The following is a 26469-nucleotide window of genomic DNA, read 5'->3' on the forward strand; positions in this document are numbered from 1 at the left end:
CTTATTTTAAAGCAAAGTTGTTACAGGACTCTGGTATAAGGAAAGTTACATTAATTGAAACATTCATACTGGTATAATTGTGCTATAATTCTCATTTGAAGTTTAAATGAGGTTTAGTGCTGGCTACAGAGGGAGGGACACACTGGAAACTAATTTATCTGTGAGAAGGCAGAGGAGCAGAGTATGACATTTTGGTCCTTTTGAGAAAATTTGCAGGATGTTGAGGTCTGTTGCTGCTGCTGCTGCTGTTTCTATTGTTTTAAATAGTATATAACTAAGGGTGAGGACCATTAGAGGACAGAAATCACATCTTAATCAGCTTTGATTTTTTTATGTTTAAAAAAGAGGTTGAGATTCACTTTGTAGTCTAGGGAGTTTAATTAAAGTAAGTGGAGACAAAAGTACTCTTTTGAGAGCTGTCATTTCTCTTGGTGTGACGCTATTAATAATGTAGTGTAATGCTATTTTGGAAGTTTGGTTCTTTCCTTTTCTTTTGTCTTCCTCTGACTCTTTTCTGTGTTCTAAATGAAAGGGGAATAATGCACTTACAGGGGGGCACTCTCCTAAATTCCCTGTCTCATGTACGACATTATCTCCGACTTCGGCTCTCATGTTTTGAAAAAATACCTCTTCATCGCTCTATTTTTATTTTTCTTCTTCTTTTATTGTGAATCTCTTTTACCAAAAACATTTGTAGGGTTCTTCACAAAGATTTTTTTTTTCAGTCAGGATGAAAACTAGATCATGATGTGACCATTTCACTGTGAGTGTAACTTCCCTTTTTGACAGCTCCATTAGATCTGCCAGGTTATAAATCTTCATATTTCTGACTTGCCTTGAAATCAGAAAGTGTTTTCATTATGCTAGTCTCTGTGAGCAACAAGCATGAAGGAAGGCATGGCAGGTATCATAGCCCCTTAGATGAACTTATCTGTTTTAACTCAGTGCCAGGGCAGAACATTTACTGCTAACCCTGATGGGTCAACTTTGATTGCAAATTATGTGTGGTACATTTTGAATTTAAAGAATGTTTCTGAGATTATTCTAAGATCACTTGTCATTTTTATGTGTGCAGTAATGTGTTGTGTATAACTTGGATTTCAACAATATCCATTGTTTGAAAGTTAGAAAATATTCTAAGAATACTAATTATCTTGCTCAAATAATCATTTAAGTACAACTGTCACTTGATTGTGGTGAATATTTTTAAGTAAAATTATATATTTAAGGTGTGCTACCTCTAATTTTATTGTCATATAAAAAGCAGATTATTGAACATGTTAATGTAAATTGTACTTTTAATTTTTTCCAGTACTCTAGAACATGTGTAAGGTTAAAAGAATTTAAATTACCCAGGTTTTTCTTTTTACATAATAAATAAGAAGAAATCACAAAGGAAGCAGATATTATATTGTTTTTAATATAACATGAAATTGTTTGACTTTATTTTGATGACCTCACAAAAGTATAAACATGGCAGTGGTGTGTATGATCAAAGTAAGAAATTAAAGAGTTACCAGTTCTTTATAAACCAGAAGGCCATTGACTTTTAATAATGCTGTCTCAAATATTTGATAGTAAATTGTGGAAATAATCAAAGCTGAGCCTATGGGACTGTACTTTGTAGTACTGTTTAATTTAATAACTCTAATAATCCCTTAAGAATATTAGGAAAAATAGGCCGGGTGAAGTGACTCACGCCTGTAATCCCAGCACTTTGGGAGGCCGAGGAGGGCAGATCACCTGAGGTCAGGAGTTCAAGACCATCCTGGCCAACATGGTGAAAACCCGTCCCTACAAAAACACAATAATTAGGCAGGCATGATGGTGAGTGCCTATAATCCCAGCTATTCAGGAGGCTGAGGCGGGAGAATCTCTTGAACCCAGGAGGCGGAGGTTGCAGTGAGCCAAGATTGCACCATTACACTCCAGCCTGGGCGACAGAGCGAGACTCCCTCTCAAAAAGAAAAATAAAAAAGAAAAAAGAATATTAGGAAAAATATCTTAATGCAAAATATATTAATTAGTAATCTGCCAACACCGAGATGTACTATAAGGCCAAGAAGAAAAGGAATGATATCTAGAGTCTTGTCATTTTTTAAGTCATTGCTTTTAGAGATTTTTTTAACCTCACGTATATTTTTGTTTCTTAGCATAAGAGAGAGGAAAATCAAAAGCTCAAATAGAGAATTTAAAAATGAGACAAAAGACCGCCCACATACTAAAAAGTGTTAATTATAAAACTGGAAACTAACATTCAAATTATTTTTTCATCTCTGTTCCCCTATTTAATATGCAGTGTAGTTTCCCTGTAACGGAAGAATGCTTCTGCTATCACGGCTGGACTGGGGTCTCCACGCTGGCCTTTGCTGGATAGCACTCTGACCTCCGGCTCAAAGTAAAGCAAGCATTCTTCCATTTAAAATTGAATTTCTACGGTACTGCCTTAATACGAATACTTCCTCTTCATTTCCTTCTTGACAACATGCCTGGAACAAAAATGACAAAAATAATTATTCCTGTATAAATTAGTATGGAGAGCTTTGGGGTCATACTCTGTGACCATTGCCAGATTTCTTGATTTCTCTGTACATTTTTTCCCACTTGTGAAACAGGAATACGTACCTACAGTTTAAGGTAGCTATGAGATTAAACAGGATAGTGCATGTTAAGCCTATTGCGTAATCAGCTTAATAAGCTTTCATGAGTATAAATTTCTGTTGTGTATTCCACCGGCCTATGTGTTTAGAATCCATATAGTTACGTTGAACCTAGATTTTTAGTAATTCTTTTTTGAAGTTACTAAGTAATTAAATTACTTATAACCAACAAAACAAAAAAAACATATAAAATAGAGGAGAACTATATAAGTCCTTTTTTTAAAAAAGTAGCAAACAGTATTTTTTAGTGTCAGGGGTTAAAGGAATTGTTTTAGACTCGATATGGACGTGTTAGAATGCTTTAAAAATCGATTCTAGCTAATGGAGAGAATGTTTTTAAAATGAACTATTGCCATTCCTTCAGTGAACCACATACAACAAGAAAAAATTCACATAAGCATTGAAGGAAAGGCAAGCTCTTCCTTATAGAAGTAATGAGAATCGCAGCGATTTGCCTTGGGGAATTAGAATGTGGAGACTCTTTTCCCTGTGCAGTATCCCCTAATGTCTAGGACCAGATAAGTAGCCTCTAATTTTAAATGTGCAGTTATCCAAACAAGATGAATGTACAGGGCAAAGCTGGATAAGAATGTCGATCTTAATGTTAATATTTTTATTCTCCTTCGTAATCGACATATAGTTGGCAAAAGCCAAATGTCCGTGAGATCCCTAAAGACCACAGCTAACTCAGGAGAGCTGTAGCCAGCTTTATCTTACATCAGCTGTGGAGATCTGGCCCGAGGGAGACACATCCCAGAATAAGCCCCTTGCCATTGTCCTTTACAATGTTTTAAATCAGTTATTTTATCTTGTCTAGATTTATATTTTGTAAAATGCGAACTGATAAAGCATGACAGCATTCAAGACATAGAGTTAGCCACTGAAGCTTAAACCTCTGTGTGTGTGTGTGTGTGTGTGTGTGTGTGTGTGTGTGTGTGTGTGTATTTTAGGTAAAATATTATATAGAGAGATTTAGGGAATTCTTTTAAAAACTGGAAAGAAAGACATTAGAAATCATAATCTACTCCCCTAATATTACAGATGAAAGGAACCAAGACTAGAAGAGTAAAATATGTTAGTGATAAAGCCAGTACCTAAATATGTTAGTTTGTGTTCAAAGTAAAAATATCAAATATAAGAATCGTCTTCTTTTCATTTATATCTCCCTAATTTTTATATAAGTAAGATTCTATTTTTAATTCTAGATCTTTAATATATGAAAATGACTTGTATTTGAAGTGTTTAATTTTTGAAGTTTTTGAAATTAATGTCAGAACACTAGATTCCTCTTAAAAGTAAATTTGTAATTATATTTTAAAAATAAAATATACATTTTGGCAGTACAAACCCAGTTATCATTTAATTGTTAGCATGTGTTTTCTACAGATATATTTTCCTTACTAGGCAGATAATGTACATGCTTGCTAATGAAAGCTTTGTGAGCTGTGTGTCTTTGGCACTTATTTTGCATAAATTATAATACTGTGTTTTACTAAAATATGGGTTAAAGCAAATATATTCAAGACAGTGTGCAAATGTGAATGCAACAGATTCCAAATAGATGATTTTTTATTGATAAATAAATTGTAATATAAGTTTTACTTCAGTTTTTAAGAATCATCAAGATTTTCAACAGAAGGGCTTGTTTTAAACCCTAAGCCGCCTTTCTGAAACCTGAAAAAGATTTGTGAAAACAGCCTGCAATAAAAATCACACACGCTTCATAAAACAGTACTTGATAGATATCACTTGCACCATTAAGAACTAAACGACAAAGGATGTAATTTCAGTTCTGGCATGCAATATTAATCGAAAGCCTTTAAAACATCTTGCTGATGGGAACTATGACAACGTGACATTGAAGAATTATGAGCTAAAGACATCTATCTTAATCAGATTTTTGAAGTAAATGCCATAAAACATAAAGTTGTTTTGTTCATCTTTACATTTTTACATGTTTTGGTGGGAGCATGATTTTCTAGTGTGTTGCTTTAAATGCAGAGACTGCAAAAGCAGTATTTAAAAGTATGAGTTCAGTACACAGAGTTGAAGCAAATTTTAGTCAATACACTCTGCATACACAAGGAATTATTTCTGTAATAATGTACATTTTTCCATCTTTTATGCCAGTGATTTGTCTTAAGCAAACACTCTAAATAAATGATATTAATAGATATTTTGGAAACATAATTAGGTGTTTCTTTGCCTTTTTTTCTTTTTTTGAGACGGAGTATTACTCTGTCACCCAGGCTGGAGTGCAGTGGTGCCATCTCGGCTCACTGCAACCTCTACTTCCCTGGTTCAAGTGATTCTCCTGCCTCAGCCTCCCAAGCACCTGGGATTACAGGCACCTGCCACCATGCCTGGCTAATTTTTTTGTATTTTTAGTAGAGACAGGGTTTCATCATGCTGTTCAGGCCGGTCTCGATCTCCTGACCTCAGGCAATCCACCCACCTCGGCCTCCCAAAGTGCAGGGATTACAGGCGTGAGCCACCGCGCCCAGCTGTATATTTGCCTTTATAAATTTAGAAATGAAAACAGAATGCTTGTAAAGACCTCCCCATAGAAAGAAATTATCTTATGGATATACTACCACGTAAACATCTTTTTTTCCTAAAAGAAATACGGCAAAAACATTTATTACTTTGTTTGAATAATTGAGAAAAGCCTGGAAATTAACTCCTTCCACTAAAATAACACTTCACAGTTTATAAAAATACTTTAATATACATTATCTCTTTTAATTCTCACAACATTTCCTTGTAAGATTGATTATTACCCCATTTTACAGGTGAGGAATTGGAGTATTTACAATAGGAAATTGATGATATAGTTACTAAGTTTGGGACAGGGAGCTTAAACTGTCCCATTTGGGACAGGAAACCAGATGTTATGGGCTAAATGTTTGTGTCCCCCAAAATTCAAATGTTGACACTGTAATCCCCTATGTGACTATTGGAGCTAGGGCCTCTAAGGAAGTAATTAAGGTTAAACGAGGTCATCAGGGTGTAGCCCTGATTCTGCCGCATCAGCATCCTTATAAGAAGAGACACCAGAGGGCTTTGCTCTCCTGCATTGCTCCCCTGCTGTCTGCCTCGCTCAGCAAGAAAACAGCCATCTGCAAGCCAGGAAGAGAACTGTCACCAGAAACCAACCAACCCTGCCAGACCTTGATCTGTGACTTCTGGTCTCTAGAACTGTGAGAAAATCATGTCTATTATTTAAGCCACCCAGTCTATGGCATTTTGTTATGGAAGCTTGAGCAGACCAGTACGTCACATCTCTATTCTCTTCATGATATATCCAGTGCTCATTCATCTCTTCTATGGACAATTTTAACAAACTGGCACCAAACTATTTGTAGACTCATGAAATGAAAGCTCATAAGATCCATGAAAGACTATCTTAGTTACTGCTTCTTTTTGAACCTTTATGTTGAGAGGAAGGTTCCTAGTGGCAGTGAGCATCTTGAAGAAAGATGCAGGCTTCCAATCTCAATATATCATGTTTACTACTATTTTAAAAGGCACAACAGGCTGGGCACAGTGGCTCACGCCTGTAATCCCAGTGCTTTGGGAGGCCAAGGTGGGAGGATCACTTGAGACCACAAATGTGAGACCATGTTTGGCAATATAGCAAGACCCCCACCTCTACAAAACATTTTAACAAATTAGCTGAGGATGGTGCTGCATGCTTGTAGTACCCGCTACTCAGGATGGTGAGGTGGGAGGATTCCTTGAGCCCAAGAGTTCGAGGTTGCAGTGAGCTATGATCACAGTACTGCACTCCAGCCTGGGCAACAGAGCAAGACCCTCTCTCTTAGAGGCACAAAAAAGCCTTAGAAAATACAGATTATTAATTTCCCAAACAATTATAGGACCTTACATTTATAGTACTTGCCATTCATGGGGCATTGTCATATACATGATCTTACTTTGATGTTGGCCCTCATATCTCCCATATTCAGTATTCTTTTCAGTGTACCATCCTGCCTTTCATAGGTGCTCAGTCAAAGCAGCATAAAAGCATGTATTGGGAAGAGGCTTTTAGTGTTGTATACACACAAAAAACATACCCCCAAATTGTTAATGACAGAGAAGGGAATTCAGCAAATACACGTCTATGGTAACGTCATCTATGATTCTATTTTCCTTTTAATCAAGAATGATCATTACATGGTTTCCACTTAACAGATCACTCTCATTGCACATGCCAAGAATAGAAAGGATAACGCTGGGTTCCACTGAAGTTCATTGCATCTACATATTTCATGTTCATGATAATACATATCTCTGCCTAGATGTCATACTATGACTGGAAGGACACTTAAATGAATATTTGATTTGACTTTGATGTAAAACATTAAAAGACAGTAGGGACTCAATAAACTACAGGTAAGAAATAAGATATCAAATAATATGCTAGAAAAAAATAACTGCAAAATTAATATATTTTTGAGAAGCAAGATCAGTAGCGTCATTGGGAACTTTATCTGTGTGCTCTTCAATTATTTGTTTTTCCTATAGTTGCTGAAATATTTAAGAAAGAAGAATCAGAAAAAAAGCTCAAAGCAGACTGAATCTTTTTGCTAAAAATAATTTTTAAAATGTATTATAATTGTCTTCATAACTTTTATAAAACAGATCAGTTTTCTTTTAAAATTTTTTTTTAAGAGACACAGTCTCACTCTGTTGCCCAGGCTGAAGCACAGTGGCATGATCATGGCTCACTGTAGCCTCAACCTCCTGGGCTCAAGTGATCCTCCCATCTCAGCCTCCCAAGTATTAATAGTTGGAACTACAGGCACATACCACCATGGCCCCATTAATTTTCACATTTTTTTGTAGATGGCCAGGTGCAGTGGCTGACACCTGTAATCCCAGCACTTTGGGAGGCTGAGGCAGGCGGATCACCTGAGGTCAGGAGTTCAAGACCAACATGGTGAAACCCCCTCTCTACTAAAAATACAAAAATTGGCTGGGCTAAAAATACAAAAATAGACCCAGCTACTGGGGAGGCTGAGGCAAGAGAATTGCTTGAACCCGGGAGACAGAGGTTGCAGTGAGCCAACATCGCACCACTGCACTTCAGCCTGGTGACAGAGTGAGACTTCGCCTCAAAAAAATTTTTTTTGTAGAGATGGATTTTGTCATGTTGCCCAGGCTGGTCTTGAAATCGTGGTCTCAAGTGATCTGCCCACCTCGGCCTGCCAAAGTTCTGGGATTACTGATATGGGCCACTACATCTGGCCTGGTTTTCTTTTAAGCTTGAAAGATGCATCCTAGCCTCTTACATAGTTATTTTTACAATTTGTTTAAAAATTTTTTACATTAAAATCTGAAATAAATTTAAATTGGATATAAAGTAATTTTCATTATATGTACCTTAAGATGTTAATAGTTATAATACAAGATAATATGGATAAGTTTATTTTTAAAATAAAGGTATTATTTTTAATGTCTTTAATATAAGATAGTATGGTAGGGTATTTTATGACTTGAGTTACTACAGTGAAGTTTTCATAATACTTGAAGTAAAATTTTTGGTACTATCAATCCCTTAAATGTTTTATATGTATAACTTAAGATGGTATGATATGGTTTTTAATTACTTTAAATTTCAAATACCCATAACATAAGCTAATATATTTTAAGATTTTATAATGTATTACCTAAAATAAGGGGAATTTTAAAATTGAAAAACTTCAGACTTCATTGCATGACTCCAATCCTGCTCTCCCCTCAGAAGTTAATTGATTTATATAGTTAGGTTTAGTTAGAGTAAGTGCTCAGTCCTGTGTCTCCTGTTTCCTTTTGTAGTACTCTTCTATACTAGACATTTTATTTGTGATATGTTATCTGAAAAGCATAGCAAATTCTGCATTGTTTGAACTATGTGATTTGCTTTCCTTACTCTTTATAAGCCACCTGTCACAATAATGTAGCTTTATTTGCCTTCCACCCTGTCCTTATCTATATTACAAATACGTGTTTTATTTATATCATATCATATATACTCCATTTAAAGTCAATAAAATTTAATTTCACTAAAACGAAATGCTCATAATAAGGTAATAAGGGGAGAGAAAAGCGTTGATTGATTTATGTCAGTTCTTTATTGTCAAGATTGGGACAGCTTCTTCCTTTTTTGCTTACTCTCTCAGGTAAAATATTTTAAAATGGGTAGAAGAATATCCTGAAACATACACTGAGACATTTTAAAGGTATTTTTATCCAGTTTTTTATGCATGTATAAAAGATATGTTTATGTATGTTTCTGTTAGAAATGATTATGCAAAACTAAGAATTTCATAGCAAAAATGTGTCTGAGGCATTATGATTGACAAGATAAACTACTTTAATTATCAAAAGCTAGCCATGTACACTTGTTTTCACCCACTGAAATAGTTCAGAGTGCTTGACATTTAGATTAACTGCACACTTTGGAGCAGCAACCATTGAAGCCAGAACAATATCTTTGAAGAGAAGTTACTGCCACTCAAGAGAAGTTGCTTTTTAAATAGAAGATAACCAGAAATTCTGCTATCCAGTAACCAGAAGAGAATAGCAGAGACCATTCATACTAAATGAGAAAGACATGAATAAATATATATTCTGTTTAATTTCACAATCATAAGCATGGTATTAGGAGCTTTGGAGAAAGCTGTTTTTAGGAGCTCCAAAGAAAGCTCTATTCTTGCCTTCTAGAACTGCTACTGGATGTATATTGAGCTTTTTTATTCTATTTTTTTTTTAATTTGAAGTACTCATGTATATGTAAGCACCCTTTATCTTTCTGGTACTATCTGAATGATTTTCTCAGATCTGTTTTCCAATTTAATGGTACTCTCTATAATTGTGTCTACTATACCATTTAAACAATCCAATGAGATTTTAATTTCAATGACTACATTTTTCCTATGTACAGACATTCTACTTTTGTCAAAATCGCCTCTTATTTTTTCATAGTGTCTAATTCTTAGGTTTTTAATTTTTTTTTTTTTTTTTGGTCCTTAATCATTCTGAACATGCTTACAATTTTATCTGACAGATACACTTACCCCAAGTTTGGGGAAGATAAATTGCTGCTTTTTGTTTTGTCTGTAGACTGTAGCTGAAGGTAGATTGTTTCCTCTTAAATTTTGTAGTTTGTGAACTCACTGAAAGCAAGGTTCGGTCTTAGAAATCCTTTGTGACTTGGTTTGAGAGTATATTCTTTTAAAAACGGTTTGCGGCCGGGCGCAGTGGCTCACGCCTGTAATCCCAGCACTTTGGGAGGCCGAGGTGGGCAGATCACTTGAGGTCAGGAATTTGAGACCAGCCTGGCCAACATGGTGAAACCCCATCTCTACTAAAAAATACAAAAAATTAGCTGGGCTTGGTGGTGTGCGCCTGTAATCACAGCTACTTGGGAGGCTGAGGCAGGAGAATCGCTTGTACCCGGGAGGCAGAAGGAGGTTTCAGTGAGCCGAGATCGCACCACTGCACACCAGCCTGGGCAACCAAGCAAGACTCTGTCTCAAACAAAAACAAAAACAAAAAACATTTGATTTGCTTCTGCCAGGTGCCTCAGGCAGAAGCATTGCTGACCCAAGACCACTTTTAATATTAATTTCTTGGCTTTGGGTTCCAGAACCATAATGATAGTTTAAGTTTCAATCTAATATTCCAATCCCAGGGAGGCCCAGGCTAGTGGGTAAAATTTTCCTATCAGGAAAAAACAAGTTGTTTAAGACAACATAGGAGATTTCTTATTGTTCCCTTTGCAGTGAGAAAATTTTTAAAGTTTCCTCTTTGAATGAGGGTGTGACACTTCAAGGGTCCAGGCATTATCTAGGAGTCTCAGTAACAGTTGAGACTTACCTAGTCTTCTCCTTGTTCATTAAAAAGGTTACAGAGGGCTGGGCATGTTGATTCACGCCTGTAATCCCAGCACTTTGGGAGGCTGAGGTGGGAGGAACACTTGAGCCCAGGAGTTCTAGATCAGCCTGGGCAACATAGTGAAAACCTGTGTCTACAAACAATACAAAAATTATCCAGGTTTGGTGGCACATGCCCAGCAATAGAGCGAGACCCTGTCTCAAAAAAAAAAAAAAAAGAAAAGAAAAAGAAAAAGGTGGGCCAGGCGCAATGGCTCACGCCTATAATCCCAACACTCTGGGGGGCTGAGGCAGGTGGATCACGAGATGAAGAGATCAAGACCATCCTGGCCAACATGGTGAAACCCCATCTCTAAAAATACAAAACTTAGCTGGGCGTGGTGGCGCACACTTGTATTCCCAGCTACTCGGGGGGCAGGAGAATCACTTGAACCTGGGAGGCGGAGGTTGCAGTCAGCTGAGATTGCACCACTGCACTCCAGCCTGGAGACAGAGCGAGACTCCGTCTCAAAAAAAATAAAAAAACAAACAAAAAAAAACAACCAGAGAAAAGAAAAAGATTACAGAAACTGGCAGACCTCCTCAGGAAAGCTATGCCAGCTTACCTGCACTTTACGTTTTTTCTCTTCCCTCTGCTTTTGGCTTATTCTTTCTTTCCAATTCAGTTAATTAACCCAAAGTGTAAGTTCCACAGGCAGGCTGAGACTGTTGGCTTTTTGTTCATGGATATAACTTCAGTGCCTAGAACAGAGCCTGGCATAAAGTAAACACTCAAGAGATGCTAAATGAATTCATCCAAAAGGTAGTATATTTAACCCAACAATTCTAGGTGTTTTATATAGCAAGGAAGTTGGCAGTTAGGTAATCTAGGTTGCCGCATTGTCTGAAATAGAAAGTACAGTAGAATCTAAAAAAAAGAGAGAGAGAGAACGTCAAGATTTAGATTCAGACTTTGATTATTTCTTCTAATCCTCAAAGCATGACCCTAAAGATACTAAACCAAATTCTCACTAACCCAGTAAGTACAGTGAATCAGTTCATCGGTGTTCATCTGAGTAATACCTTCTAGGCAGTTTATGTCTTTCTTTTATATCCTTTTATTTATCACCAGGGCATTTCATACTCAGTGTCTTTTTATAAATAGTTTTGCAATCAATTGATGATGAAGGTCTTAAGAACAATAGTGTTTACTTATATTGCATCTTAACGATGTTCAAAACACATTTTGAAATTTCATTTGATTTACAGGCAACTATCTGACAGATATTTACAGTGGTGAAAATTTTTACACAGTACTGTATTTTAACCAAGGGCTTACAGAGGTATTTAAATGGCAAACTCACTTTGAAACACTGGGCTTGTGTGAGAATTCTAGAAAAAATAATGAACTACAGGAACTGGTTTATGTGAAAGTGATTTTCTGAGTAAAATGAGGTCTTTCTTTTCCAATTTTTATTATGCCATTTTAGGTGGTTATATTATTAATAGAATATTTGAGGGGCTGGAGTGGAAAACGAAAGGAAAAGAAAACCCCTGAATATCTGTTTTTGTTTTCCGATGAGCTTCACAGACTTTGTGATATGAGTATAAGCACCTATTTCTTTAACTCAAATTTTCTCCATTTATAAGAAAAATTATTGCCAACTAATTTTTTTCCTTCAGAGGGAAATAATGACTACTAAATGTCTGCAATGTGTGTGAGATTTTCTGGACAAAAGAGGCATTTTAATGGTAATTTACTGTTTTCAGTGTCATAAAAATGTTGAATTTATAATACCACCTTTTCTTTTTTTTTTTTTTTTTTTTTTTACATCTACAACAGATTTATTTTTAAAGGAATGGATTATAATACCACCTTTCTAATAGCTCCTGAAATGTAACCAGATCAGGGAAGTGTTGTTACCTGAAGTTACCTAACTTTAGAAAATCAAGGAGAAGCAATTTCTGGAAAGCCACAGAGTTAGTCGATAATGAAATAAGAGATTAAGCTACACCAAGAATTAGATTGGTATTTTCAAAATCAAAAACTAACTCTCGTTTTGTCCTTGTACACTTGGAAGATCCACTTGAGGCTCTGGCCACTGTAGTTAAAATTCACATGATGGAGCTGGGCATGGTGGCCCACACCTGTAATCCTAGCGCTTTGGGAGGCCAAGGTGGGTGGATCACCTGAGGTGAGGAGTTCAAGACCAACCAGGCCAGCATGATGAAACCCCGTTTCTACTAAAAATATAAAAAATTCACTGGGCGTGTTGGCGCACACCTGTAATCTCAACTACTTGGGAGGCTGAGGCAGGAGAATCACTTGACGGAGGTTGCAGTGAGCTGAGATTGTGCCACTGCACTCCAGCCTGGGCCACAGAGCAAGACTGTGTCAAAAAAAAATCATACGATAGTAAAATATACAAAAACAAAACGTTTTATACAATTTGTTTTGATGACTTGTTTTTAAGAAAGAGGTCGATTTTGAAGAAGACTTAAGTTTTGTTTGAGACAAGAGAAAGTAAAGATATAGCCAGGAAGTGAGGTGAAAACGAATTTTAGGACACAGAAATGAAGACTTTAATTCCATCCTTTGCAAATCATCCATAAATATGTTTGGCTTCTTTTAAATGTTCGTCAAGTTCAACAATTGAAAAGGAACTGACAGAATTTGGTTTAGTAGCTTTAGGGTCATTCTTTGAGCATTAGAAGAAATAATCAAAGACTGAATCTAAATCTTCACATTCTCTTTTTTTCTTTGAGAGTCCAGTGTACTTTCTGTTTTAGGCAATGTGGCAACCTAGATTACCTGACAACTCCCTTGCTATATAAAACAATATGTGTATCATATTGTAAGCTCTTAAGAGGGCTAAGGCCAGAGCGTTTTCATTTATTCCACTTGCTATCATTATTATTCAGGAGTAAGGAAGCCACATGCTGATGAATGAATACCCAGGAGGTGTTTTGTGTAACGGTGCTTCTCAGATTCTCTCACAGTTTTGTGAAATTAAAACTGTTTCTGTCTCTCTCTGTCTGTCTGTCTGTCTGTCTGTCTCCACCTCCACCCAGTTTCTGCCTGTCCCTGTCTGTCCTTTCTTCTTCTGTCCCTCCATCTTCCTTTCTCCATCCCTTCCTGACTCCATTTGTCTTTTGATGACTGACTTTACTCAAACTACTCTTATTCTGAAGCAACACAGCTGTCTGCCCTTAGCTTCTATCTCCCTTCCAGATTAGGGTATTTGTTCCCTGGGGACATGTGTAGCCAGGCCACATGGAGATCCAGGGAAGGAGGGGAAGGAGAACAGGGTGAAGGAAGTGGGTGGGACAGAGCAGTTGGAGTCGCTGCAGTGACACCTTTCCAACTGTGCACACCTGCTGAAAGCGAATGCCAGCCCACTCTCCTCCTTTCCTCTCATCTCACACTCACCTTTTACTTCCTGCCACATGAACCGAGCACACACATACAAATGCAGACATACACTCACACCAAGATATTTTCATCTCACAGCAGGTATTATTTTCTTCCCCAGTTTTCCTGTCTCAAAGTCCATTTCCACTCTGCTCCCTGAAGACCACAGCCCAAGGCTGTAAACCAGGGAGGAGCTGGAGCTGAGTTGCACATAGCAGCCTGGGAGCTGCCAGCAGTAGCTTTTAGTCTAAAAAAAAAAAAAATGAAGCCAGCAAATAAGCCCAGATATGCATTGTTTTGTTTTGTTTCTTCATGGCATGATCCTGTGGCCATACTAGCTAGGAAAAGGTGACTAGGCCGAACTTCATGACTATGAGATCAAATTCCTTCCTGTGTGAGAACCGGCAAGAGGTTAGTTTGTTTTCTGTTCTTATGACATTTCCTTTTTGCATATTTTTGATTTTTATTTTTTTTAGAGGCAAGGTCTTGCTATGTTGCTCAATCTGGTCTGGACTCACACAGTCTTCCTGCCTCAACCTCCCCAAGTGATAGGATTACAGGCGTGAACCACTGAGCCTGGCCCTATGACATTTCTGATCGTATTTTTTCTACCTGTTAAAGCAAACACTTTTTTGTCTCTACAAAAAATTTAAAAATTAGCTGGGCATGGTGGCACACACCTGTCCCAGGTACTCAGGAAGCTGAGGCAGGAGGACCAGTTGAGCCCAGAAGTCTGAAGCTGTGGTGAGCTCTGATCACACCACTGCACTTCAGCCTGGGCAACACAGCAAGACCTGTCTGTAAATAAATCAATAAAGCGAACACATTTCCTCTCCAGGCGTATTTGCTTGTGTGTTCTCACTTCTGGTGATGGTGCTATTAGTTGCTGACAAGGCTCTTCTGTTACTTTGTTTTTCCTCATGATCTTCTGCCCTTTATTTCTTCCCTGTTTTTTGTTTTGGTGTGTGTGTGTGTGTGTGTTCCCGAGATGGAGTCTTGCTCTGTTGCCCAGACTGGAGTGCAGTGGCGTGATCTCAGCTCACTGCAACCTCCGCCTCCTGGGTTCATGCAATTCTCCTGCCTCAGCCTCCCAAGTAGCTAGGATTACAGGCACGTGCCACCACGCCCAGCTAATTTTTGTATTCAGTAGAGGTGGGGTTTCACCATGTTGGCCAGGCTGGTCTCGAACTCCTGACCTCATGATCTGCCCAGCTCAGCCTCCCAAAGTGTTGGGATTACAGGTGTAAGCCAGTGCACCCAGTCTCTTCCCTCTTCTTGGCACTTAACTTTTATGTCAGGCACTGTGTGTTTTTAGCTCCTTTAAACAAGCATTATCAAATAAGTGAGGCTCAGAGAGATTAAGTAATTTATGCAAGAAAATATCACATGGAAAGTAAATATCCCACATTCATTGTCATGTGTCTCAATGGCGCCTCTCACCATGCTGATTCTTAATAACAGAGTTGCTATCTAGGGAAAGTCACCAGCAGTTTCTCTTCTTCTCCATGCAGAGTTCCATGAATAGGCCTTACATTTGCTTGGAACTGGGGGCCGGTAAGCTGCTTACACTGTAATCTACCCTCTATCCAATAGCTCGTAGCATTTTCCTGGTATAATAGTCAACATACTTTATTCAGTGTACACCATGATCCATGTTCTTAACCCATGCCAGCAGGTCTAACATGGGAACAGACTGCCTTAAATGACGCTGTTGAAGAGCTAAGGGAGGAGCAGGGTGACTGCAGTCTTTATTATCTAATCTCTATGATTAATGTGAGTTTTAAAAAACATCTGATATTAATTTCATTCAACATATTGAATAAAAACATGCAACTGTTAGGCTTTCATTGAAGTTATATGAGCAGTGGGACCTTGATAAAGGAAAGGCACGTGGAAAGAGAGTAAATTTAATAAAGACGCTGTTTGGGTATGATGCATAATTTCTCATAACCATGGTACCGATAATTTAATTTTCAGAAAGATACAGAGGAATATTTTGAAAAAATAATTGATACCTTTTCTAAAATATCTAAAAGCATTGCTAATCATAAGCTTTAAAATATTAATAAAAGGAAAACATACTGTGTTTGGTAAAATATAATTTATAATTTTTAAATATTATTTTATAGCTTTCATTTTATATATTATATATTTTATATGATCTTTATATTATTCACATATCTTTAAAGGTAGATTTTAAATATCAGAACATTTTCAAAGAAATATTCCTAAACTCCAGTCTTTGGGGTGAGTGGCATGGTTCCTTGCTTGAATGAGATGACCCCACAAGGTGCTATTATATAAATGTCATCAATCAATCAGCACATTTTTGGGAGTCCTTGAAGTACATGCTTAGTGAAAGTACCAGAAAATCCAAAAAAATTTGAGTTAGAATCCTTGCCTTTCAGGATCTAAGAGTTAAGTTGGGGAAATACAACATATTTGCAAATTACCTTATAGTTAAAGGCAGTATGGACAAGCTCAACTTTTTACTACTTCCACACTCTCTCATTGAATTCTTCACAAATAGTCATTCATTCAACAAGTATTTATTGAGTGTCTGCCCTTGTGAGGTCCATAGAGCTCAAAGGTGAATCGCATGTGAATCCTGCCCGTAGGGAGCTGAGCAGGGGACATGAGCCCTACAACCTTAACTCCAGCACAGAGGGGAACGCGAATAGAGCCATGAAAAAGGGACAGATACAATAAGGTGACTCCGAGGAAAGATCAAGGATTTTTACCTGGAGAAAACAGAGGTGGCATCACCTTTTTTAGATCTTAAAGTAATTTGGATTTGGAGATAGAAAGATGGAGGAAAATGTCTTTCCAGAGAGAAGCAACTCTGCCTAAGTAGAAGGGTGTAAGGCATGGAGTGGCTACAACAAGCGTGGCTAGAGCAAGGAATATGCGAAGAGGACACATGAGGGAGAGCTTGCAAGAATACATTTTGGGGTATCTGTGACCAAATATAACATTCACCTTTAGAGTTCATTTCAAGTTTGATAGGCACTAGAAAGCCATTTAGAGTTTTCTAGGAGTAAATCGACATGTTCAGAGGTATGTTGCAGTAACATTAAACCTGGTGACTATGTGAGGTCTGATTGTCCCATCTGTAACTCACTCAAAGTCATTATATCCAGAACTTTTTTATCAATCTGTGTATCTGTGAATTTGTCTAAAGTGAAAGGCTGCAGTGGCTGTTCTGGTTGTTCTTGCGCGGATCTGCCCAGCTGTGTTAGATCCTTAAACACTTTTATAGTCTCCAAGTCTAGACCCTGTCCTTTTTCCTTGTGTCCATTTTGAAGCTTGGCCACAAAAATTTCCCTGGGTATTCAATTGTTCTTTATGCGAAGACTTAAAAAGAGCCAGGTACAGATCCTTACACCTGCAGTCTCAGTACTTTGGGAGGCCTCCGCGGGAGGATCGCTTGAGCCCAGGAGTTCAAGACTGGCCTAGGCAACATAGGGAAACCCCATCTCGACAAAATTATATTTTAAAAAAATTAGCCGGGCGTGGTGGCACATGCCTGTAGCTTCAGCTACTTGAGAGGCTGAGGCAGGAGGATCACTTGAGCATGGGAGGTAGACGCTGCAGTGAGCTGTAGTCATACCACTGCACTCCAGCCCAGAGAACAGAGCAAGACCTTGTCTCGGAGGAAGAAAAAAAAAACTTAAAAAGAAATGTTATCTCTATTTTCAGTAACAGAAATAAAATGAAAAATAGTAATGTTTTTCATAAGCAACCTTTCGATCTTAAAAATACTCTAAATCATGCAACTGATTATGTTTCCCTCTTTGTGTTGACAAGTAGATTATTTAAAGCCAGATTTGTGTTCCTCTTTAAAAATGTATAGTACTATACAGTAGGTATTTTGTCCACCAACCTTAAATCTGGCTTTAGCTTTTGTTTCACACTTTTATTTTTCTTGTATTCTATCTTTATTTTTGGCAGTGTTGAACTTTATCTTGTTATACTTTATATACTGATTCTATCTTGAGTAAATTGGTACGGATAAATACATGCTCCAGCCACTTCTCATGTTTTGTAAGCCCAAATCTGTAGAGCTAGCATGGACCCTAACTGAATCCTCGGATTTTGCTCCTGTTTGTGGTCTGGTGCAGAATTTAAATTTCTGTCCAGGCCAGGCACAGTGGCTCATGCCTGTAATCCCAGCACCTTCAGAGGCCAAGGCTGGAGGCTCACTTGAGCTCTGGAGTTCGAGACCAGTCTGGGCAACATAGTGAGACCTTGTCTCTACAAAAAATTTAAAAATTAGCCAGTGAGGTGGCTCATGCCTGTGATCCCAGCTACTCAGGAGGCTGAGGTGGGATTGATTTCCTTGAGCCTGGGAGGTCAAGGCTGCAGTGAGCTGTGATTGTGCCACTGCACCCCAGCCTGGGCAACAGAGCGAGACCCTGTCTCAAAAAACAATTAAAAATTTTTTTTTAAATTTCCGGCCATCCACCCTATATCATTCAGACTTTGCATGTATTCTGTTCCACCAAATTTTAGATTGAACCTAGCTTTCATCAGCTGGATTTGTTTTATTGGTAGGCCTCCTGATTGTGTTGTCAATTCAGGAGGTTCCAGTAAACAGCACACTGCTGCACTAGCCTGGGCAGACCATTGGCAAGAGCATGAATCCTCGTGTGGTGTCTTGTACGCTGTAAGTTCTCAGCAGACACTTACAAAATGAAGACGTGTACCTAAGGAAAGCCGCAGCTGCTCATTTTTGAAACCTTAATGGAAGTTTTCCCAATGGTTACGTTTTTATTTAGGAATAAGAATTCTAAATTCAACATATTGAAACATGATGATAATGGATCTTAAAATCATTTCTCTTTCAGTAACAGTGTTCTTGTCCATAATGCTTTATTTTACCATTTACACAGAGCTTTCATCCGTGACTGGCTTAGCAGATTCCTGCAACATCAAGTCTAGAAAATGTACTTGGGATGAATGGCTAAGTGTGTGATGAATAAATGAATGAGTGGGTGCATTTCACTGAATCCTTACAATTACACCAAGACCTGGATGGGGCAATAGTATTTCTCACATTACAGGTGAGAAAACTGAGGCTTGCTATCATGATGTCTGACAGAATCAGGGCTTAAATTTGTTATTATAACTTCTAATATTCTGCTCTTCACATAGTATAATATCTAACGTAATTTCTTCTCTATAATATAATATTCTTTCATGGCATCATGGAGTCATCTGACCCATACCACTGCTTCTTTTTAGGCAAAGTCTTGTTACTTTTTCCTTGGAAACATTTCTCCCTGTTCTCTCTTTGTTTCTATTCCATTGACACCAACCTTGTCTAGGCCCTCATAACTATAGCTTGTTCAGTCATGCTATCAGCAATTTCTTGAAATGTACCTTAAAGACATCCATAGAGATTCTAGTCATATACACTGATGCTCTAATTAATTATATGAAACCTGAATAATAAATCTTTCATGAATTTTAAACTGTTAGTTTCTCTTTTTCTAACACAATGACAACTGTATGTGCCATTTCCTCAAAAGCGTATTTCAGTCTGAGATTTAGACAATCATAATTTTTCATGAACACCAAAGCAATAAACCAAGAAGGATTCCTGCAGTTTCTGGTATGGGAAATTTCAAGAAGACAGAGTTTCTATTTTTGAAATTCCCCCATATCAGAAACTGCAAGGAAGTAGCGATATTTTCATATATTTAGGTATTATCTCTATCCCTCATTGCAAGAGTGAGAAATTATTCATTGTTAAATTATATGATATGGAATATTAGGGATCATTAGAAACATGTAATATTACTGATGTTATATGCTATGAGAGGAGTTATTTTTATCATTGTACCCTGTAAAGAGGTTTGATAATATATATTAAAACAATTACATATTATGTATTCATTTCATGCAAACTGAATTACAATGTTAAACTGTGCTATTTGGCTTAACAATCACTGCTGGAGTTCACATCGTAGATGGAAGCTAGTACTTGTGTTTCCTATTCTTTGTTAATATGTGCATTTATATTAATAGCATGATTTAATACATCACTTTAAAATTATACTGCATTTTGAACTGCATTTAGTCCAAAATTGACATCTTATGTGTGTGGAACCATAATCAGTTTAGCATTAAATTAAAGAGTCATCTATCTGTTTGGTAAAATGTAGTCTTCGTAAATTCTAGCACATCCAAAGCTAGGTAATGAGATGGAAAAGTAGGTCTCAGATGTTACATTAATTTGTGAATTTTAACTTATGACGTATTAGCTTTACGGAATTTTCTAGCAGTTACAACCCAGCATTCAAAACACAGTATTTATGTTTTGAAGTTGTCAGACTCTTTATGATTCTGGTTTAAAACAAAAATATTTGTATCACTGACGTAGTAGCATGAGCCTATCTGGTCACCTATGACTTACTTCAGAATGTAGTTGCACTGCATACTGTGAAATTGGAAAATCTGTTCTGTGTGTGTTCTAATGGATGTGACGGTCATTAAGTATATGAGTCTTCTGACGTTGTAATCAGATGTGATTCAGTCTGTTAAGTACCCATGAAACAACATCTGCTTCACAGAGTGACCTTCTGCTAAAGAATACTTAGCATCTATTAGTAGATCATAGTGCAGATCTGCCTTATTTGAAATGCACTAAACGAGAGTAGTCTACTGCTGTTTAGCAACTAGCTTGTAATAATTTATTGCAGTTAAATAAAGCTTAAAAAAACTCCATTAAATAATTATAGGGATTATATGCATTTTGAAAACCTTTGTGTTCTACTGAAATTACCCATTTAATTTCAGGGTTGGTTTGTTAAAAAAAGCTGAAATCTGAAGGCACATTAGGGGAGCTGTCAGATGCTGTTTTCTGTAGGTGTTAATAAAACCAGATGAAAAAAAAAATCTGAAACAAATTAAAACCAAAAGCAATTTTGCCATCTGTTGTGTATTAATTAGAACTTCGTGTATCAAGGGTAAACTTGCTCTTGGAGAATGTCACTGAACACCCACTTAATAGAATAATATGCAAATTTATTAGGTTATGGATTTATACGCAGTTTTTAATTCTAATTCATCTGCAGTGGATCCCCAAGAAATTGGTAGTGTGTATATACATACATATATGTATATAATGAGTTCTCTTTCTTTTTTTTTTTTTCAGAGCAACCTGCAAACAATCAAGGCCAGTCTACCCTGCAGCCCTTGCCGCCTTCCCATAAGCAGCACTCTGCACAGCATCCTCCATCCATCACTTCTCTCAACAGAAACTCCCTGACCAATAGAAGGAACCAGAGTCCGGCCCCGCCGGCTGCTTTGCCCGCCGAGCTGCAAACCACACCCGAGTCCGTCCAGCTGCAGGACAGCTGGGTCCTTGGCAGTAATGTACCACTGGAAAGCAGGTAACATCTAAAATTTCAAAATAAGCTAACCCAACCCTTTTCTCACCGGGAGCAATTTACTATACTTACATATTCTGGTGTGGTGTTTTGGGGTTTTGTTGTTGTGTTTTCTTTTTTCTTCTCTAAGAAGCAGTTCCAGACTGTTGTGATTTTTTTAGTTGCTGGGTCAGTGAACGTGCCTATTCTATTCACAGAGTTTGTTGCCTACAAGAGATGAGAATAAATTACTTCGGTGAAACTTTCCCTTACCACTGTTTGTTTTTTTCTTATCTACAAATTATCAGGCATGTGGCGAAAAGGACAGAGATGTAAAATGTTATTCTCAGTTGCATGTAGTTTGATTCAGTGGACATGTCTGGCATCTTCTTGGTTCTAGACTTCTGTACTTTCTCAGACTATATTTTGTTCATTACATCATATATTCATAGTGGAGCCCCAGGTATAACACTTAAGCACAAGTCAGATGACAATTTGTTAAGGATATTGTAGTTTCTTGCAGTATGAGGGAGATAGGACCTACTCTCTAAAGTTCCTTGCAGGATTATTTCCTAAGACAATCCATTCATCCTGACACAGTTCTATTAGGAAGTTTTTCCCTACAATGAACTGAAATCTCCATCGCTGAAACTTCCATCCTCTGACTGTAACCGTACAACTAGTAGTCTGCAACTATACAAAACAATTTTGCCCTGATTCATAGATGATGGCCCATGAGCTTCTCAGTCTTCTAGAGGCTTCAGCAGTTTAATGGTCCTTCTCTGTACACATAGCATAGTGTTTCATTGAGGTTCAAAGTTAGGACTTCTCGCAAAGGCTGGCTGACAAGTGGTAAACTGCTCATACAAAAGTATGATCAGCAAAAGCTGTTTTGAGCTAATCCATTTCATTATTCAGGATCTCCTGGCATATAAAATTTCGTCTTCTTTCTTTGGACAGGAGCTTAACAGTCACTGTCTCCTTGTAATTATGTATTGCACAACCAACAGTGGTGTCTTACCTTATTGGTCTTCTGTTGGCAGCTTTGCGGGGAGGTTCCCCCAACATTCCTCTTATTCTTTATTTCTTCTCTGCCCCAGGGTTTCCGTTAGGCTTGGAGAAAAAGAGTTATCACCATAGAAAAGCCAGAAAATAGAGAGCTCTTGACGCCTTGAGAGACTGTCCCCCAAAATGTCCTGCCCTAGAGCTTACGGTTAACATTAGGATTTAAATTAGCTTCTGGGTGAAGAAAGGGTCTCACAATGAATACATTGCTATTTCTCACCATTAGGTATATGGTCTCAACCCATTCTGCCTTGAGGATGAGCTAGCAGGAGGCCCTCACAGTTAGTTGTCAACAATGAAAGTCTTTCTGTGTCTTCTTTTACTCTTGACCTAAGAACAAGGTTCTAAAGAACTCTTATCTTTTTATCCATATCAGCCACGAGTAGTTGAGTTTTATTGTTTATTTTGTATTATTGAACATTCTTCTGGGAGAAATTAGGAAGAGAAAGAACAGGAAAAATAGGCAAACAGCAGATTTCTCTTCACTTAAGACACAGTCATGTATACGGATTTTTTTTTCCTGAGGTTATTAGCACAGACGTAAATTTACCCAGTGTAATTAATTAGCGCACACTGAACAACTAATCAACACCGATTCACTATTGTCATTTGGAAAAAATTTATTAGGAAAAAAGTAATTTTCCAGTTGAGTCATCAGATTGAATATGGATATTACATTGTAGTTGACAATAATTGTTTTGACAAATATTTATGAAATATGTCAGATTAAATCCTCAGAAACGTGTTTAATTTTAGTGATGTTATAAAACACAAAAGCCTCAAAAACTGTCAGTAGGAGAGTTAGCATTCCGTGAAACCATGTCTTCCAGTGAATTTGGAATAATTTTGAGAAGAGTAAGATGCGTTCTTGTTATTCGTCTTATTGCACTGGAAATTTTGATTGATGAGACTTTAAAGAAAGAAAGTAGTTGGTTAGAAGAAAATCCACTGTAGCCATATGTGAAATTGTAGCTGGTTTCTCTATATTCAGACCATATAAGAAATCACTCCCATGGTGAGTAGTTATTGAGATTTTCTTCCATTTCAAAGTGATGCCATTAATGAATCATCAATGGAATTAATATTATACAGTTTTATGAGTTTCAGGGAGGAAATCAACCGCTGATATGATCTCACTAATAAATATACAGAATAATTAATCTAAAAATTTGTTGTTACACTAACAAATTTTAATCTGCAGTATAGTTTTGTTGTTTTCTCGTTATCCAAAGTTCACATCTTACAGTGTCGCTAATCAAAAGAAATGATATTTCAACTTGCAGTACTCAGTGAGTGAAGCTAAGCAGTGATGTGAAAATCTCACACTGTACTGACACAGTACTACTGTGGTTTCTTTAATAGTCTCACTTGGTTGGAACTCTGGAGGTGAAGAACCAGTCTTATTTATCATTGATTTTTCCTTCTTTTAGTTAAGGTTCCCTATTGAGTATGATTCTCAGACTCAGTTTCAGCTATATTAACAACTTTATCCAGACTTGTGTCTGCCTTTAACTATTTTTTAATCTAGTGTATTGTTTCATCTTTGGCAATTATTTCAATTTATATATATATATATATATATATATATATACCGATTTTGCTAATTCTCACTTTTTCTGAAACTGCCACTTAAAGGTTATAAGCTATGAAGTATAAAATTCAGTTACGAATAAATAAGAATCTCTATATTTTTCTCTTAGTTCCTCCCCCTTTTCTCTTTTCAGCACAAATTGATAGTAATTGGTTACAAAATGGCATGTAATAACCCTTGAAAATCTCAGTGATTTGTAGACTTACAGTTTATGTGAATTGCTGGAAAAGGCATAAAAGGATTTTCTACTTTGTCCTATATGTTTCAGTATAGCTATCATTTTGATTTATTCAAAAGCATTCTTTTTCACCAGGCAGTTTCTTGCTTCCATAAAAATGTTTATTTCCTTTCTCTAATGAATTTAACATTTGCTCCTGCTGGAGACAATCAATGTGACTGTGTACTGTACATTCCCACTCAGTGAATAGAATACTTCTGGTCTATAATCTCCAGTGACTTTCAGATCTCCTAGAGTCACACTGAGATCCAAAAACGCCTTTGCAGTTCATAAGCATCTCCTTATTATGTCATCATTTCCTATTAACAATCGGTCCCTATGTATAATACCAAGTGCTTGCTTACAATTTTCCTGAAAATTCCTTTTCTTTGAGCTCACTATTTGTTATACTTTGGGTCATTCACTTTTAGGGCATTGGAGAGCCTATAGCTTGCCCTTTGTTTATTTTATACTTCAGCTGCTTCAGTATGTAATAATAGCTGCTACAAGAATACAGAGCAGCTGAGCAAATGCTTAGAATTGGCCCAGTACAGCAGCAGCACTTAAAGGTATGGTACAGTAACTCTCATTGAGAAGCCCTGTCCTTCAGCAACTGTAAAGTTAATTGCCTGCAAGTTCCTCATTTATATACGTGAATTAAACAGCTTAGTAGTTACCTATTAGATGTTAACAAAACGGTTCATTTGTAGCCATTTAATAAAAGATTTATTAAAGTCTTGTTTTATTATGAAGCCTACTTTGGCATGGATAGTTCATTAGTTATGTTCCCATAGCTTTTTACCTTCTAGTTCAGTAATGCTTTGCTAATTATTAATGTATGAAATTGCATATTAAATTGCCTCTTTATTAGTGCATTTTTTATTTCAATATTGAGATGTCTTGAGCCGCATTAATGTGAGATCAATTGTTAACGTCGTTAAAAAAACAGAATACCTAAACAGAGATATTGTTTACTAAACTAAGATATGATACTTTTTTCTCTTTTTATCTTCTTTAAAATGGTTGTAGGGAAGGTAAAAACAGTCATACACACACCGGGTCTGAGTCAGCCTTGCTGACGTGTATCTGCATCCTATATGGGGTAGCTTTCCCGCCCCAGAGGAAACCTTTCCCAGCTGAAGAATTAACCTCCACCCACTTACTGATAACTAATAAACTACCATTAGTGAGGTAGTAAGTAGTGGAATCCTCCGTAATTAAAGATACAACTTCAAGTAAAATATGCCTGGGAAAGTAGCTCGATGACTAAGGTTGACTGACTGATGCTGATGCCATATGCTTTTGTTAAAGACAGCTTGGGGAGACACAAGGGCACCTGTGGGGAAAGGGAATATTACTGAATATGGAAAAGAGGTCCAAAAATGAAGAACCTAAGGTTACTTAACAAAAATTTCAAAATTGGACCTGGGCCAATGGTAGGAAATTCTTAAAGTTTCACCATCATCATTTATTAAAAAAAAAAAAAAAGGGAAAGTCAACTTAAATTATATACTAATGAATAGTAAAAAATCACTTGGATTCTAAGTCTCTTAAAATATGGCACCTTTTATAACTTAGTATTTCTTACAAGGACTAGGAAGGGATATTGTTTATTTGTGAGAATGGGAAGAAACATGAAGAGGGAGATATAAAGTTCAAGAATTTGCTGTGTGCTGTTCATATTTAAGGCCTATTTCAAGCCCTGGCTAAAAAAACCTTTGTCTCAGAGAGAGGAGGAGAATTGAGGAAGCTATTGTAAGCTTAATTCAGTGCCTAAGCTCTGTGGTGACCATATAATTCATTATTAAAGCCAGGACACTTGCAGAGTGAGAAGGGGCCATATCAACAGTTACCCTGGAATTGCAGCATAAACTGATAGCTGTACCAGGCAAAGAGGGACGTGTGATTACCACACTAAGTTTTATTTCCAAGAGTAAAGTTAATTTTAAGTCCAAATTTTCTTATGCCTTAGATAAATAAGAATAAGAAATCAAACGAGAAAGGCAGGTTGAATGCAGGTAAGGCTCCAGACTTGAACATTTCTAATAGTTTCTATTGCTAACTTAGAGCAAATATTTAAACTTTTATTGACCCCCTTCACAGAAAAAGCTTCTATTGGCCTCCAAAGTATGTAGCTCCTAAAATAATACATAAAATATTTGTCTTAATTTTCTTCTCACAGTTTCAAGAGAACACTTATCACAATATCAAGAGAACAAGAGGTAGCAGGCCGGGCGTGGTGGCTCACGCCTGTAATCCCATCACTTTGGGAGGCCGAGGCGGGTGGATCAC

The 26469-nt window shown here is 37.1% G+C and overlaps 1 protein-coding gene across 16 annotated transcripts in view; it reads left to right on the top strand.

Moving 5' to 3' along the window:
- Positions 1 to 26469, top strand: part of TENM3 (teneurin transmembrane protein 3) — a 2735422-nt gene that overhangs the window by 2510162 nt on the left and 198791 nt on the right. For all 16 annotated transcript variants that reach the window (XM_034959455.3, XM_063604002.1, XM_057302221.2 and 13 more), the window contains one exon: positions 21091 to 21328. In XM_034959455.3, coding sequence (XP_034815346.2) covers positions 21091 to 21328 — 238 coding nt within the window. The remainder of the gene's footprint in view (positions 1 to 21090; positions 21329 to 26469) is intronic.

This window comes from Pan paniscus, chromosome 3 (assembly GCF_029289425.2).
Source record: "Pan paniscus chromosome 3, NHGRI_mPanPan1-v2.0_pri, whole genome shotgun sequence".
In the NCBI taxonomy this organism is placed as follows: Eukaryota; Metazoa; Chordata; class Mammalia; order Primates; family Hominidae; genus Pan; species Pan paniscus.